Source organism: Salvelinus alpinus, chromosome 1 (assembly GCF_045679555.1).
Source record: "Salvelinus alpinus chromosome 1, SLU_Salpinus.1, whole genome shotgun sequence".
Taxonomy (NCBI): Eukaryota; Metazoa; Chordata; class Actinopteri; order Salmoniformes; family Salmonidae; genus Salvelinus; species Salvelinus alpinus.
This window is the reverse complement of record NC_092086.1, coordinates 59,968,910-59,985,068: the sequence shown is the minus strand read 5'-3', so window position 1 is coordinate 59,985,068 and position 16,159 is coordinate 59,968,910. Positions and strand designations below refer to the sequence as shown.

Below are 16,159 nucleotides of genomic sequence, written 5' to 3'. Positions count from 1 at the left end.
CTCTATCTAATAAATATCTGTATAGCTAGATTAATTGCACTGTGGGTAATTGTTCTAAGGGCTTTGAGTTCCTCTGGATGCATGTATCCAGTGGTTACAATGGAGACTGTCTCTGATGTGCAGATGTTGGAGTGGGAGTTAACTGTGTTTATGGTGGCTGGCATGTAAAAGTGTGTGTGTGTCTGTTAACTCTTAAGACATCATTCTCATTCGTACTGTTGGCCTGTAGTACTGGGGTATAATCAATATTCCAAATGAAAACTGGACAGATTCAGGTAGGTCCCCGTTTCATTCGTAAATGGTTTCCATTGCAAGACGTAATAAGTAAACCCCAGCCGTGTGGTTGCAGTTGCTCACTGGCGGGCTTCGTCTGTCTAATATCCAATTAAATCTCAACCACATATTTTCTTGCATTATTTAATGATTTTCTGAAACAATGGAAGAATAGCTCTTTATCCATTCTGTTTTAGTACTCAACCCGGAAGCAGCACAGGGTTAATTGCGTTCACCATCTTCACATCTATACAACTGCTCTATAGTTGGAGGGGGAAAAATCCCACGTCACGGCAGTTGCATGACAATACAAGTGTCCAATCATTGGTGCGGCTGGGGTTTGACAATGTATTGTTTTATGTCAGTGTCCTGAAAGTAAATCATGATCGTGAAAGACAGAACAATGAGCCAGAAATTGCACCGGATGTATAAATGTGAAGCATTCCCGCTCACTACTAAACATGGTAATGAGGAAGCTCAGTGGGAGAAGGTGTAGCGAGATGGATTTTGGCCGGAATTCTTAAAATTTTCTCATTGATGAAACATTTGATCTCCATACAGTTTTCTGTTTGCAAAACTAAAATATGTAAGAGTGGACTGCGTTTTGTAGGCTTGACCCTTTTCAAGTTTCAAAAAATTGGTTGTTTAGAAGTGAAAAGGCAAATCGAGTTGCTGCACACGCGCACTTCAGAGTGGGCGTCCCCTAACGGAAAAATGGAAATACATGCTAGAACGCGCCAATAGGATTTCACTAGCTGGTGCTTGGCTCTGCCCATCTCTTTGCTTGTTCCGCTCACTCGGATTAATTTATTCCCATTGGACACGACAGGCTCTGGTCTATCTTGACGTAGGTAGGGTAGGTAGGGTAGTTAGGTAAAATTTTAGGTATGAAGTTGGGCAGAAACTGCTTCTCCAATAGAAATCCCGGATCACACTTGTAGGGATGTCATGGCGACTTTGGCATGCGAAGGAACACGGCATTCCGTCTAACGGTCGTCTCGCGCCAAACTGCGAATGTGCAGGCCGTCAAATCAAAGATATAGATATAAAGTAATTTGTGATGAAAATGAACACGTGTCAGTTTCTCACTCTCACGAGGTTGGAATAATAACATGTTGGAAGTACTTAAAACATTGTCTCTAATCCAGGCTGTGCCTTTAGATTTTGAGAAAATTGACAACTAAGGATTTATTTTTTACGTATCTCATTGAAATCTCAAACCCAGGCCTGGTCTGTTTTGCAAGCTTTCCCGGAAGTCTCGCGATGTTGCGACTCTGGGCTGAGAAACTCTCATTACTCTGTTGGCCGACTAGCATGCTAGTAAAGAAAGTACTGAGCTGCAAATGTTTGATTAAGATATTGGCGTATTCAGTCCTGTGATGTTTAACGAAGACTGAGGGCTTATTTTTAAGTGTAAGACAGGAAACGGACGACTGGCAAGCTGGTAACGTTACAGTACAGGTACATTAGCAATCGCGCTAACGCTATCTAGCCAGCAAACTAGCTAGCAAGCTAACGTCAACAAAAACATGTTTTGCCATGATGTAAATTTGTAGTTCTTGACCAAGGAGACACAGCTAGCCGGTTAACGTTAGTTAAATTGACAAAATGTTGCAGCACGCTATGGCTGTTCCGCGAGCCAGCTAACGTTAGGCCCAAAACGTACCCGACGAAATGCACGAGATGATTGATTGCATGATCTAATCAGTAGCCTAGGCTACATTTGTGTGTTCTAGTCACTTAATTTGATCAGATATCTTATACACAGCAACTAGGTAAGTAAAATATAGCTAGCTAAAATATGTGCATGACAATTGAAGGTGTGTTAAGTGTACAGTAGGCAGGGTTGCCAGGTGAAGCTAAAATGTTAGCCCAATTACCACTCAAATCCGACTCAAAAGGCTTGGAAAACTAACCCACATTTTCCCCACCCCAGCAAGAGCAGAGTTGCCAAATATCTACAATAAACCATTTTCCATAACGTTATCGAGCCAATTAAGGAGGATTATCATAGTAACGTGTAACGACGTTAGAAGCATAATTCGGGTTTCCTCAAAATAATTATCGGAAGTTATGATATTGCTTAATCATAGCAGTCAAACCGACATCCATTGATGGAAAATAATCTGCCGAGTTTAATAAGGGTTAATTATATTTTCTCTTGCCATATATTCAAATTCCTTTTATGTCATAAGGCACAAGGGGTATGGTATATGGCCAATATACCATGGCTAAGGGTTGTTCTTACGCACAAAACAACGCGGCGTGCCTGCAGACAGCCGTTAGCCATGGTATATTGGCCATATACCACAACCCCCCGGGGTGCCTTATGGCTATTATAAACTGGTTACCACTAATTAGAACAGTAAAAAGTAATGTTTTGTCATACCTGTGGTGTGATATACCACAGCTTTCAGCCAATCAGCATTCAGGCCTTGAACCTTTGCGCATGTGCATAACTATAGATAAATCCGACAGGAGAGTTTGAGTGATGAAAGTTAGACAGCGGATCTCAATCTCTGAGCAAGAAACACTTGGATGAACATAAAACAACTGTTAGGCTATTTTCTGGAAATTGTGCTTTTATGTGCCAAATATTAAGACTGCAAACCATTATAAATGGCCCATTTGCAATGACAGTTTGCTTAGCTAAAGGCTGGTATCCTATAGCCCCATATAGGCCTACATCTAATTTCAGATAGTCTACAGTATCCTAGACAAGATGTAGGCAAGCTGTAAACTGAACGATTTAGCAGCTTGCTAAATTCAAATTAAGACTAATTAATGAATAGCGAGGCGATATCGTCATAAGTGCTTATTTCCCGATAGCCTGCTGGAATAGGCTACTGAGGATGGGGTCATAATTTCATTTACTCAGTTAAATATTAATAATATTCATATGAACTGAATATGCTTGTCAACAACAGCCAGTGTTTCATTTTGATTTGTTTTACCTGTAGCCTAATCTGACAACTGTTACCGTCAATCTAATGTGTTCATAATAACACAAGGCTACAACAACAAACTGAAGTCATAGGCTATTTATTAAATTGCTTTGCCAGGTCCAGTTGGCACAAATTGATTTGCAATGACTCCAGTGATATCGACATTTAATTTCAGCATATTTATTGTATCAAATGGTAGCCTACGATCACATATATATGAATAGGCTACTTGATGGCCAACAGAGGCAAATTTGTAATTCTCCACATTTAGCCAAAGTCAGTTTCAATGAGGACTTTTCCCCATAAAAAGAACCACATGAGGGAGTTTCATAACTTCCATTTCAAATTTCCACTCGGGTAGCCCCCGAGACCCAAGAACTGAGCATGCATAAAGCACTTCGCTTGATACCTTTTTCTTTAAGTAGTCAACGTTAAAATGGAGTTTAAACCACCTCCGAGCTAATTTATGTAATGCGCTCTAGTGCGTTTTCCACTGCTTTTGTAACAGGTTCTGTACTGGTACCTTTTTGCGTTGTGTTCTGGTATTTTTTGTAGCTGTCTACTTACCACAACAGACCGATGCTGGCACAAATTCAAGCAAACAGGAAAACACTCATCCAGAGGCGGCGCTCCTAGTGGCCTGGGACTTTAATGCAGGGAAACTCAAATCCATTTTACCTAATTTCTATCAGCATGTTAAATGTGCAACCAGATGGGAAAAAAAATTCTAGACCACCTTTACTGCACACACAGACGCGTACAAAGCTCTCCCTCGCCCTCCATTTGGCAAATCTGACCATAATTATATCCTCCTGATTCCTGCTTATAAGCAAAAATGAAAGCAGGAAGCACCAGTGACTCGGTCAATAAACAAGTGGTCAGATGAAGCAGATGCTAAACTACAGAACCGTTTTGCTAGCACAGACTGGAATATGTTCCGGGATTCTTCCAATGGCATTGAGGAGTACACCACATCAGTCACTGGCTTCATCAATAAGTGCATCGATGACGTCGTCCCCACACTGACTGTACGTACATACCCCAACCAGAAGCCATGGATTACAGGCAACATTCACACTGAGCTAAAGGGTAGAGCTGCCGCTTTCAGGGAGCGGGACTCTAACCCGGAAGCTTATAAGAAATCACACTATGCCCTCCGACGAACCATCAAACAGGCAAAGCGTCAATACATGATTAAGATCGAATCATACTACACCGGCTCCGCTCGTCGGATATGGCATGGCTTGCAAACTATTACAGACTACAAAGGGAAGCACAGTCGAGAGCTGCCCAGTGACACTAGCTTACCAGACGAGCTAAATAACTTCTATGCTCGCTTCGAGGCAAGTAACACTGAAACATGCATAAGAGCATCAGCTATTCCGGATGAGTGTGTGATCACGCTCTCCGCAGCCGATGTGAGTAAGATCTTTAAACAGGACATAAGGCCGCAGTGCCAGACGGATTACCAGGACGTGTACTCCGAGCATGCGCTGACCAACTGGCAAGTGTCTTCACTGACATTTTCAACCTCTCCCTGTCTGTCTGTAATACCAACATGGTTCAAGCAGACTACCATAGTCCCTGTGCCCAAGAGCACTAAGGTAACCTGCCTAAATGACTACCAACCCGCAGCACTCACGTCTGTAGCCATGAAATGCTTTGAAAGGCTGGTCATGGCTCACATCAACACCATTATCCCAGAAACCCTAGACCCACTAAGCTAAGGACCCTGGGACTAAACACCTCCCTCTGCAACTGGATCCTGGACTTCCTGATGGGCAGCCCCCAGGTGGTAAGGGTAGGTAACAACACATCCGCCACACAGATCATCAACACGGGGGCCCCTCGGGTGCGCGCTCAGTCCCCTCCTGTACTCCCTGTTCACTCATGACTGCATGGCCAACCACGACTCCAACACCATCATTAAAGTTTGCAGATGACAAATAAGTTGTAGGCCTGATCACCGACAATGATGAGACAGCCTATAGAGAGGTGGTCAGAGACCTAACCGTGTGGTGCAAGGACAACAACTTCTCAACGTGATCAAGACAAAGGAGATGATTGTGGACTACAGGAAAAGGGGGACCGAGCACGCCCCCATTCTCATCGACGGAGCTGTAGTGGAGCAGATTGAGAGCTTCAAGTTCCTTGGCATCCACATCACCAACAAACTAACATGGTCCAAGCGCACCAAGACAGTCATGAAGAGGGCACAACAAAACCTATTCCCCCTCAGGAGACTGAAAAGATTTGGCATGGGTCCTCAGATCCTCAAAAGGTTGGACAGCTGCACCATCGAGAGCATCCTGACGGTTTGCATCACTCCAACCGCAAGGTACATCAGAGGGTAGTGCGTACAGCCCAGTACATCACCGGGGCCAAGCTTCCTGCCATCCAGGACCTCTATACTTGACGGTGTCAGAGGATGACCCTAAAAATTGTCAAAGACTCCAGCCAGCCAAGTCATAGACTGTTCTCTCTGCTACCGCACGGCAAATGGTACCGGAGCGCCAAGTCTAGGTACAAAGTTGCTTCTAAACAGCTTCTACCACCAAGCCATAAGACTCCTGAACATCTAATCAAATGTCTACCCAGACTATTTGCATTGCCCCCTCCCTTTTACGCTGCTGCTACACTCTTATTATCTATGCATAGTCACTTTAATAACTACCTACTGCCTACTGCTGGAGGTCATTTTGCAGGGTCATTTTGCAACGTCTCCTGATGTACTGGCCTGTCTCCTGGTAGCGCCTCCATGCTCTGGACACTACGCTGACAGACACAGCAAACCTTCTTGCCACAGCTTGCATTGATGTGCCATCCTGGATGAGCTGCACTACCTGAGCCACTTGTGTGGGTTGTAGACTCCGTCTCATGCTACCACTAGAGTGAAAGCACCGGCAGCATTCAAAAGTGACCAAAACATCAGCCAGGAAGCATAGGAACTGAGAAGTGGTCTGTGGTCACCACCTGCAGAACCACTCCTTTATTGGGGGTGTCTTGCTAATTGCCTATAATTTCCACCTTTTGTCTATTCCATTTGCACAACAGCATGTGAAATGTATTGTCAATCAGTGTTGCTTCCTAAGTGGACAGTTTGATTTCACAGAAGTGTGATTGACTTGGAGTTACATTGTGTTGTTTAAGTGTTCCCTTTATTTTTTTGAGCAGTGTATATTCCTACCGACAGTAGTGCAACAACACAAAATGTATTGTATGTTGTTGTTCATTTGTGAACATTTGCTAACATGTACATTCAAAAGACAGAAATAAACACATACCTCTCCTCATCACACTTTGAGCAAACTGAGGAGTAAAAGCATGGCTCCTGTTGATGACATCACAATTTAGAAAATAAATACAATAAAATGGTTCACTCTTGAAAGTTAGTGTAATGCATCTCAAAATAGCTTTAAAATAAATGAGGGATTTTGACCATCATTCTGCTACTTTTCTCATCGATTAAACATTTGATCACCATACAGTTTTGTTTCCAAAACTAAAATCTTTAACAGAATAGACTGTTTTGTAGACTTCACCCTTTGCCAGAGTTTTAAAAAATTGCATGGTTTAGAAGTTCAAGAGCGAATTTACTTATTGCACACGCACTTCCGAGTAGGCCGTTCCCCAACATAAATGTGCAAATAAAATGCTAGAACGCGGCAATAGGATCTCATTAGCTTGTGCATAATTTTTGGTGTGGCTAGGCATCAGTTAGCCCTAGATGTACTGTTACCCCCCCCTAGTCGATTGATGCACCCGTGCATCAGTCTAACATAATAAAAATGTCCCCATCAAAATCCGTCTAAGATAGAAATGTTTTTATTTTTATTTTTTACATGGGCTCAATCCGCCACATCCGCCTATGTCGGCTTTCTGCATCTGCTGTGGAATGTGGCAGAGCTACATCACTGTTTGTCAGACCAGGAGAAATCCAGAAAATCGGTAATCTCACAAAAACATGCGTCTGTAGCATCCAAACGGTTTGGCCTACAAACGAATAGACAGGTTGGTTGTTTAGCAACAAAACCAACACGTGCGCAACTATGAGGCAAAACAGACAGGGTTGGCTTAGATTGTTGACAACATGTAAACTGTATTTTGTCTCCAGTGTTTGTTAAAAACATAAATACATTTGCACAATGAACACCTGTTGTCTCATATGGTTACGATTGTTGGTTAGCTAGCTAGCAAATTTTTGCAGTCTACAAATCCACTCAAGATAAAATCGGCCCACGGCTGAATCTATTTGATGATCCCTGGCTTAGAGTTTGAGGTTAAGGAGCCTACCGTTACTCCTTAAGGTCCAAGGACCTTCAGAGTATCTTAAGAGGTAGACTGGCTCTGGCAGCCAAAACAGCCAAATACTCTTATCTAAACCTGAATTTATTCTAAATTGCGATATGGTTCGAGAAACATAAAGCCCTTTACTTTCATATCGCATCAATATAATTTCACAAATGCAATGTATACACTTTTAACCGGCTTTATCACAGTTGCAGCCTCCGGTGTTTTTCAGTGACAACACGTTACTTGCGGCCTTCTTCCATTACACACAGGTGTTAGGAGCATGCTAGAGAGCTAATTAGCACAGGTGGTCCCTCTGTCTTCCGTAAACACACTGTAACATGGAGATGGCGGTGTGGAAACACTAACCCCATAAAGGCGTGTGTGTATCAATTTATCCTTTTTGTTTTTTGAAAATGATTTCTCGCTGATATGAAATATAAAGTCCTTATGCTTCCAAAACCATACCACAAGCGATGCGTGTTAATGTTCAGACCGAGCGTCGGGGCTCTCAAAGTTCTGAGTAAAGGGTCTGAATACTTATGTAAATGTGATATTTCAAACAGTTTTTGCTTTGTCAATATGGGGTATTGTGTGTAGATTGATGAGGGGGGAAACGATTTATTCAATTTTAGAATAAGGCTGTAACGTAACAAAATGTGGAAAAGGTGAAGTGGTCTGAATACTTAGCAAATGCACTGCATTTCACATTTTTGCCTACTTTATAAAAATGTCAACTTCTGGAGCTCATAGGGCTGGTCAAAAGTAATGCACTGAATAGGGTGCCATTTTGGACGCAACCTTTGTCCATCCAACTCTCCTGACTCCACCCTCCCCCAGGTGTCCTGCTGCAATGTCAAGGCGGAGCAGGAACAGCCGGGCATGGCGTCACGTATGGAGTGGAATACGGCGAGACGCTGATTCCCGAGTGCTGGTACTGGCCTCAGAGAGTCAGGAGTGGGGCTACGAACGCTTACAGGTAAGGGTCGTTTTGTGACGGACGTAGACTAGGGGTGTGAAACTCATTGCATGGAGGGCAGATTGTCTTCTGGTTTTTGTTATTTCCTTTCAATTTGTGTCCAATTAAGACCTAGATAACCAGGTGAGGGGAGTTCCTAACTAATCACGGACCTAAGGCTAGTTGACCAATCAAGTACAAGGGAGGGGCGGAAATCCGCAAACAATTGGCCTTCCATGGAATGAGTTTGACACCTCTGACGTAGATGGTTCCATTGTGCCAGAAATGTGGAGTCAAGCACAGCTGACATATTTGAGCACTGTTAGGTACTGTTTGTAAATAGTGTTTGTACCCTCTGCAGTACAGTGACTCAGACTCTGAGCCAGACTACCGGCTCATGGTGCCACCGGTCCCCAGTGCCGTGCCCGTTACCGGAGAGTCGTACTGCACCTGCAACTCCCAGGCCGAGCCCAGCTACAACCCACGTCTCCGGGGCTTCCACCGTGTCAAAGACTGCCACTGTGGAGAGGAAGACCAGGGTGAGAATGGGAGGGGCAGGGAGGAGAAACTAAGGTGGTGTTCAGAAGGGCACACCGTAGCAAAACGTTTTGAAGTGGAAAGTGAGTGTTTTTTATCGGTCAAGTTCAGGTAGTCCCTTCAGGTATTTCACACGGTTTCTGAGGGCTTTCATCTGTTTCATGCCCAGGCTGTATCAGGACGTTCCCAAAGTTAAACTCTCACCATTATTTGCTTATTAAAATATCTAAGTGTCTGAGATGTTGCAGGTCAACTGTCATTGGATCCACTGACCTCTTGACATTGCAGACTTCGACTGGGTGTGGGACGACAGTAACCGCTCCACGGCCACGTTGATGACCTGCGACAACCGCAAAGTCAACTTCCACACGGAGTACAGCTGCGGCACAGCAGCCATCAGAGGTTCCAAGGAGCTGGCAGATGGCCAGCACTTCTGGGAGATCAAGATGACATCACCAGTGTACGGGACAGATATGGTGAGGCTCCACCCATCATTACTCAGGAGACAGGATTATAATGATCAGTGGAGGCTGGTGTCACTTTAAATAGGAGAACGGGCATATTTAATGGAATGAATGGAGCTGTTTTCATTGCATTCCAGCCATTACTATGAGCCTGTCCTCTAATTTCTCTCTTCACCAGCCTCCACTGCTGGGGGTTGGGGCTTAGGCTTGTAAGACCTTAGGAAGTTTAGTGGTTTCTCTTTCCTAAAGCTTATTTTGTGAACCTTTTGTATGATGGTGAGCATGTTGATTACTGTTCTATTTTTATATGTGATTAAGGTGAACATGTTGAATGAAGACTTTTGATGTTGTGTAGATGGTAGGCATCGGAACCTGTGACGTGAACCTGGATAAGTACAGACATACCTTCTGCAGCCTGTTGGGGAAAGATGATGACAGCTGGGGTCTGTCCTACACTGGTAAAACCATATAATCCATCAGATAGTACTTATCACAAACATTCCTGGGTTCATATAGTATTCGTTTCTTTCAGATATGTTCAGTGTTTGATTGAGTGGTGCCTGCTCTGCTGGATAGGGTTTTCACTTTTGGAGCTATCGTATTTGTACCAGGCAAGCTCAATCAAGCATAGCTCAAAATAACAAATACTATTTGAACCCATCCCCCTGATTACGAAATATACACAGTGAAATCATCACCCAGTGTTGCCTGTTTTTTTTGTTTTCTTTAACTTCTTTGGGAAAGAGGGGCAGTATTGAGTAGCTTGGATGAATAAGGTGCCCAGCGTAAACTGCTTGTTACCCAGGCCCAGAAGCTATGATATGCATATAAGTAGTATATTTGGATAGAAAACACTCTAAAGTTTCCAAAACTGTTAAAATAATGTCTGTGAGTATAACAGAACTCATATGGCAGGCAAAAACCTGAGACAAATCCAACCAGGAAGTGGGAAATCTGAGGCTTGTAGTTTCATTTAAGTGATTGCCTATCCAATATGCTGTGTCTATGGGGCCAGATTGCACTTCCCAAGGCTTCCAGCAGATGTCAACAGTCTTTAGAAAGTTGTTTGAGGCTTCTATTGTGGAAGGGGGTCGAATAAGAGCTGTTTCAACAAGTGGACTAGGCTGAGGCCAATGAGTTGTTTACTGCGCGGTCACGAAAGGCGCGCCGTTCCTTCTTTTTCCTCTGTAATGAATACGCTATTGTCCGGTTGGAATATTATTGAAGATTTATTATAAAAAGACCCTAAGGATTGATTGTAAATGTTTCTACAAACTGTAATGGAACTCTTTTGACTCTTCGTCTGGATTTTGCGCTCGCGCATTGTGCCTTTGGAATAGTGAACTAAACACGCGAATAAAACGGAGGTATTTGGACACTTAATTTAGAAATGAAGGCACACTTAACCAGCAGGGCTTCCGCATCATTCTGCAGCGATACGCCAACCCATCTGATTTGCGCTTAGTGGGACGATCACTTGTTTTTCAACAGGACAATGACCCAACACACCTCCAGGCTGTGTAAGGGCTCTTTGACCAAGAAGGAGAGTGATGGAGTGCTGCGTCAGATGACCTGGCTTCCACAATCACCCGACCTCAACCCAATTGAGATGGTTTGGGATGAGTTGGACCGGAGAGGGAAGGAAAAGCAGCCAACAAGTGCTCAGCACATGTGGGAACTCCTTCAAGACTGTTGGAAAAGCATTCTAGGTGAAGCTGGTTTGAGCGAATGCCAAGAGTGTGCAAAGCTGTCAAGGTAAAGGGTGGCTACTATTTTTATTTAACTTTTTTTTGGTTACTACATGATTCCATATGTGTTATTTCATAGTCTTGATGTCTTCACTATTATTCTACAATGTAGAAAATAGTAAAAATAAAGAAAACCCTTGAATGAGTAGGTGTCCAAACTTTTCACTGGTACTGTATGTTTGACTAAAACAATCATTTCAAACCTTCCTTACATTTGTATACGATCACGTGTCTTTCTCTATTCTGCTTGGGAATACTTGGGAACAGATTTTGTAAATTAAAATAATTTAGAGCTGATTTCTTGATCTTTTTACTCTGTCCAACAACAAAAAAACTTTAGGGTCCACATAAAACCACCGCGGGCCACCAGTTGGGGAACACTGGTCTACAGCTTATCATGAAGTATTCTAACTCAAGCGAGCAGAACCTCGAGACTTCTTTAATATTAGAGATTGTGCACCAGCTGTTAACAAAGACACACACCTACCCTTTGAGTTTACCCGATGCTGCCGTTCTGTCCAGCCGACACAAAAAAACTGCTAGATGTATATTATCCCTGGCCTTGTTCAGCCAGGACTGAGAAACATAGGATATTACAGTTCTTCAGGTCCCATTGATGGGATAGTCTCCAACGGAGTTCGTCCAGTTTGTTCTTCATTGATTGTACATTTGCCAATAGAACGGCGGGTAGAGGCATTTTATGTACTCGCCAACGTAGTTTCGTCAGGGAGTCGGCATGCCGCCACCGCCTTTTCTGAGTCTCAGGGATTTTGGCCTGGTCCCGGTTGAACAGTATGTCCTGAGATAAACAAAATTCTATGAAGGGGATACAAAAATGGTCAGATCAATACTGCCATCGAGAAAATAAAAAACAAAGAGACATGATCTCTTTCAAGGACAGTCTCGCAAAAATAATAATTATTGCATTCTCCCTAAGCGCTACTCAAAATGCTTGGAACAAATTAAAGGAATCATTCAAAAACATTGACACATTCAGAGATCAGTCTCGGTAAGTCATTAGCTCCCGGAATAAGAACGGCACTGCAATGGACAGCAGCCTTTTTACAGGCTCCTGACAAACTCTACTATTCTTTGTACATAATGTTTCTGCCATTTCCTATGACCGAAAAGAGCTTCTGGACATTAGAACAGCGATCACAAACCTAGATTTGAATGAAGATTTCTACTTCAATGAGTTGTTTTAAATTCTTTTGATTCTGCAAAATTGCCTATAAGGCAAACAGTTTTTCAAGGGAAGCAGGTGACAGCTATCAGCCTTCAGCAAACTGTTATGATCAGTGGGTTTCTTGTAAAGGTCTGTGTATTAACCTCACAAATAATCAAAATATCAAGTAAACTGATTTGATGTGTGTAAGATTGCATAATGAATCTTTAGTGCTCCGAACAAGAGTTTAAGGGATACTTCGGATTTTGGCAATGAAGACCTTTTATCTACTTCCCCAGAGTCAGATTAACTTGTGGATATAATTTTTATGTCTCTTCGTCCAGTATGGTTTTGACTAGAAGGAATACAGCTTCTGTCAGATTTGACTTTTTGTAGCAGGTTAGGAGATTTGTGTTAAGGTTATGAAAAGGGTTAACTAAAATGCAAAAACATCACTTTTGATGTCAATTTGACAAAAGCTGTTAAGCCATGACCATCCAGTATGAAGGTAGGTCGGTAAGCTGTTCCCATAGACTTCCAGTCATTGCTCTAACGCTAGTTGGCATTTGATGAGCTAACTGGAATGGAAAATTCCAGAATGGAACCAAGATATCAATGTACCATTTCCAAATAATGTTGGGCAAAAAAAAAATGTTTTTTTGAGAGGGTTGAGAATGGACTGTAACCCACATACAAATTAGCACAATTAGGAGCCATAGGGGATTCCATAATAGTACCCTTCATCTGGATAAAGACATTTTGAAACATTAAATAATTTTGTGTGTGAGCCTGTTTTGTTTTTCCCTTATAATACTAATATGGTCATCTTCTTCTAGGTCTGTTGCATCATGAAGGAGACAAGGTGAACTTCTCCTCACGTTTCGGCCAGGGCTCAATCATCGGAGTGCACCTGGACACATGGCACGGAACACTCACCTTCTTTAAGAACCGCAAGTGCATAGGTAATTACAGGGGTCACAGGTAAGGGGGACCAGGTGGGGTGAGTAGTGATCTACACATAGTAATTTAATTACGTTTTGCAGTAGCTTGGTGCTAGTTGAACTAAATTCAAATCTTGGTAATGCCTAACCACCCATCTAACATGCAGTGTTGGGGAAGCTACCCTGAAAATATAGTTTATCAAGCTACCAATTGCAGCATGCCTAAGACACGTTCACGCAGATGAGCAGGGACCCTGGGCATCTTTCTTTTGGTGTTTTTCAGAGTCAGTAGAAAGGCCTCTTTCGTGTCCTAAATTTTCATAACTGTGACCTTAATTGCCTAGTGTCTTAAGCTGTTAGTGTCTTAATGACCGTTCCACAGGTCCATGTTCATTACTTGTTTATGCTTCATTGAACAAGCATGGGAAACAGTGTTTAAACCCTTTACAATGAAGATCTGTGAAGTTATTTTGATTTTTACAAATTATCTTTGAAAGACAGGGTCCTGAAAAAGGGACGTTTCTTTTTTTGCTGAGTTTATATTTTTCTTAAGGGAAAATTACACCCAAACTATCTTTTGGTATTTTCTTAATTAGTCCATTGTTGATTTAGATCCAAAATGTTTTGCATGTCAGCAAAAGTTACAGAAATACTTCCGGTAAAGATCGTTTTTGGGTGAAGTTTTTCTTTAAGGGTAGCTTAACTTTCTCCAGTGTGAAGTAATTGGTAGCTATAAACTATATTTTCAGGGTAGCTTCCCCAACACTGCATGTTAGATGGGTGGTTAGGCAGCATGTAACTAGATGGGCATTAGGGGCCAGTTTCCCAGACACTGATTTAAGCTTAGTCCTGGGCTACAATGCATGCTCTATGGAAAGTTTCCATTCAAAGTGATTTCTAGTCCAGGACTAGGCTTGATCTGGGATGGGAAAACTGGCCCTATAAATCACTTCTAGAACAAATTAACATGGAACGTACCTAGGATTTCTCATATTCCCCCTCTGCATGTACCCAGCTAGTTACCCCTGTGCTGTGCCTAGCCTTTTGCTTGTGTGTGACGTTGGGTAATGTGACAGCAAATGGAACCATTTCCATTCTAAACTGGACAGTAAAGTGTGTATTCTATTCTGCAGGCGTTGCGGCTACGGCGCTACAGAACAAGCGTTTCTACCCCATGGTGTGTTCCACAGCAGCCAAGAGCAGCATGAAGATGATCCGCTCCTGCTTCACACCCACTTCCCTGCAGTACCTGTGCTGTGCCCGCCTCCGCCAGCTCCTCCCTGAGTGCCCAGACACCCTGAGCGTACTGCCGCTGCCCCCTGGCCTGCGCCACCTGCTGCACAATAAGCTGGGCTGGGTCCTCAGCCTCAACAACGGCCTCCTGGGGGCCCCAGAGGGGGAGGAAGGGAGGGTGGGGGGCTTGGGGTCTGACTCACCCCCTATGCCCCCCTTGGCCGGGGCCTTGTCCTCTGAAAGCGATGACTCTGAGGGGTGTTCGTCGGACCCTGAGGCGTGTCAGAGGAAGAGATGTCGTTGGACGTGACGGGTATCCGACGTGACCCCCAATATAAACACGTTGGGGTCCTAAATGACACCCTATTCCCTATATAGTGCATTACTGGTCAAAGGCCCATAGGACTCTTGTCAATAGGGTGCCATTTGGATGCAGCCATGAACTGGACTGAATCCCTGTCCCCTCCCTGAGACACACTATAATCCCTTACACACATACGCACGCACACACGTTACCGTTAATGGGTGAACCCAGGACCTGGGGACAGTGTTGTGGAAACATTTTAATCAAGATCAAACAAAGACCGATGGCCAAACTTCAGTGTACATTAACAGTATATGCAACAACAACAATGACATGGAATCAATGAAAAGAGACCAAGTGCAGCATTATGTGAATTGTCACCATGCATTCTCCTTGTACATGAAAAGCTGGTTGGATTGCTATAGGAGTGGCCCGTAAGGCCATATTTTAAGTGTCTGTTTTAGCTGACCGAAGAACAAAAGTTGAGTCCAGAGAGTTGTCAAAATGTCATCTCCAAGACATTTATTTGTTACATTTATATGTTCTTGCTCTGCAGGTAATACACAGTTCAAGTCATCAGTTTGACAGTTATGAATACTCAGTGAAACAGTTATTTTGTTGTTAATCAACACATTTGTTTCGGAGCAGGAACAAACTTTTATTCTTTCTTTTATTTAGATCAGCTTGACAATGTATTCCCCTGAATTATTTTTGTCATATCGACACCAGACATTTTTATTTATTTTTTTAACAAATATTTTAGGGGGGTTCTGATTCATTTTTCACTCAATACTGCTGTCGTATTAGATATTGGTTGGGGGAGGGATGACTGTTATACACACCCTCTATGTTGAGCTGTGAGTTGTCATGCACCGTTCTTATACTGACCTCCCTGTTATGATCTACTTCTGCTTGATGGTAGACTCATGTCTGTTAGTCAGACAGACATTTGATTTAGTTGTCACCCCTGTGCATCCAATGGTTGGGCTGCAGACAGTGTACTGAATAAAGGCAAAGGGGTGTCCACGTATTATAATAAATATATCTGTGTTATTCTTTTTCAGTGTACAATGTTTATTTTATGCATCAAAGCACTTGCACAGTATATAGATTTGGAAACTATTCAGACCCCTTGACTTTTTCCACATTAGCCTTATTCTAAAATTGATTAAATTGTTATTTTTTTCTCATCAATCTATACACAATACCCCATAATGACAAAGCAAAAACAGGTTTTTAGAAATGTTAACTTTAAAAAAAAAAAAAAAATTTGCTATCACATTTACATAAGTATTCAGACC

General features: G+C 42.8%; 1 protein-coding gene across 6 annotated transcripts; it reads left to right on the top strand.

Annotated features, from left to right (window-relative positions):
• Positions 1 to 1,028: 1,028 nt before the first annotated feature.
• On the top strand, positions 1,029 to 15,916 carry spsb3a (splA/ryanodine receptor domain and SOCS box containing 3a). 6 transcript variants are annotated; one of them, XM_071412314.1, is made up of 7 exons: positions 1,029 to 1,120; positions 8,349 to 8,487; positions 8,828 to 9,005; positions 9,292 to 9,479; positions 9,823 to 9,925; positions 13,217 to 13,342; positions 14,455 to 15,916. In XM_071412314.1, exons 2-7 carry the CDS (start codon positions 8,362 to 8,364, stop codon positions 14,862 to 14,864), a joined length of 1,131 nt encoding a protein of 376 aa, XP_071268415.1. In that variant the 5' UTR covers positions 1,029 to 1,120; positions 8,349 to 8,361; the 3' UTR covers positions 14,865 to 15,916. The 6 variants fall into 6 exon arrangements, with proteins under 6 accessions (XP_071268415.1, XP_071268410.1, XP_071268419.1 ...); XM_071412309.1 differs by lacking the exon at positions 1,029 to 1,120 and adding an exon at positions 1,162 to 1,734; XM_071412318.1 differs by lacking the exon at positions 1,029 to 1,120 and adding an exon at positions 1,756 to 2,048.
• Positions 15,917 to 16,159: the final 243 nt, after the last annotated feature.

What these genes read in the sequence shown, in the direction of transcription:
- spsb3a (XM_071412303.1), top strand. Translation starts at nt 7,087, where the DNA reads ATGTCGGCTTTCTGCATCTGCTGTGGAATGTGGCAGAGCTACATCACT. An exon ending in AGGAGAAATCCAGAAAATCG is followed by an intron (nt 7,167 to 8,348) that starts GTAATCTCACAA and finishes ACCCTCCCCCAG; the next exon opens with GTGTCCTGCTGCAATGTCAA. An exon ending in CTGGGGTCTGTCCTACACTG is followed by an intron (nt 9,926 to 13,216) that starts GTAAAACCATAT and finishes ATCTTCTTCTAG; the next exon opens with GTCTGTTGCATCATGAAGGA.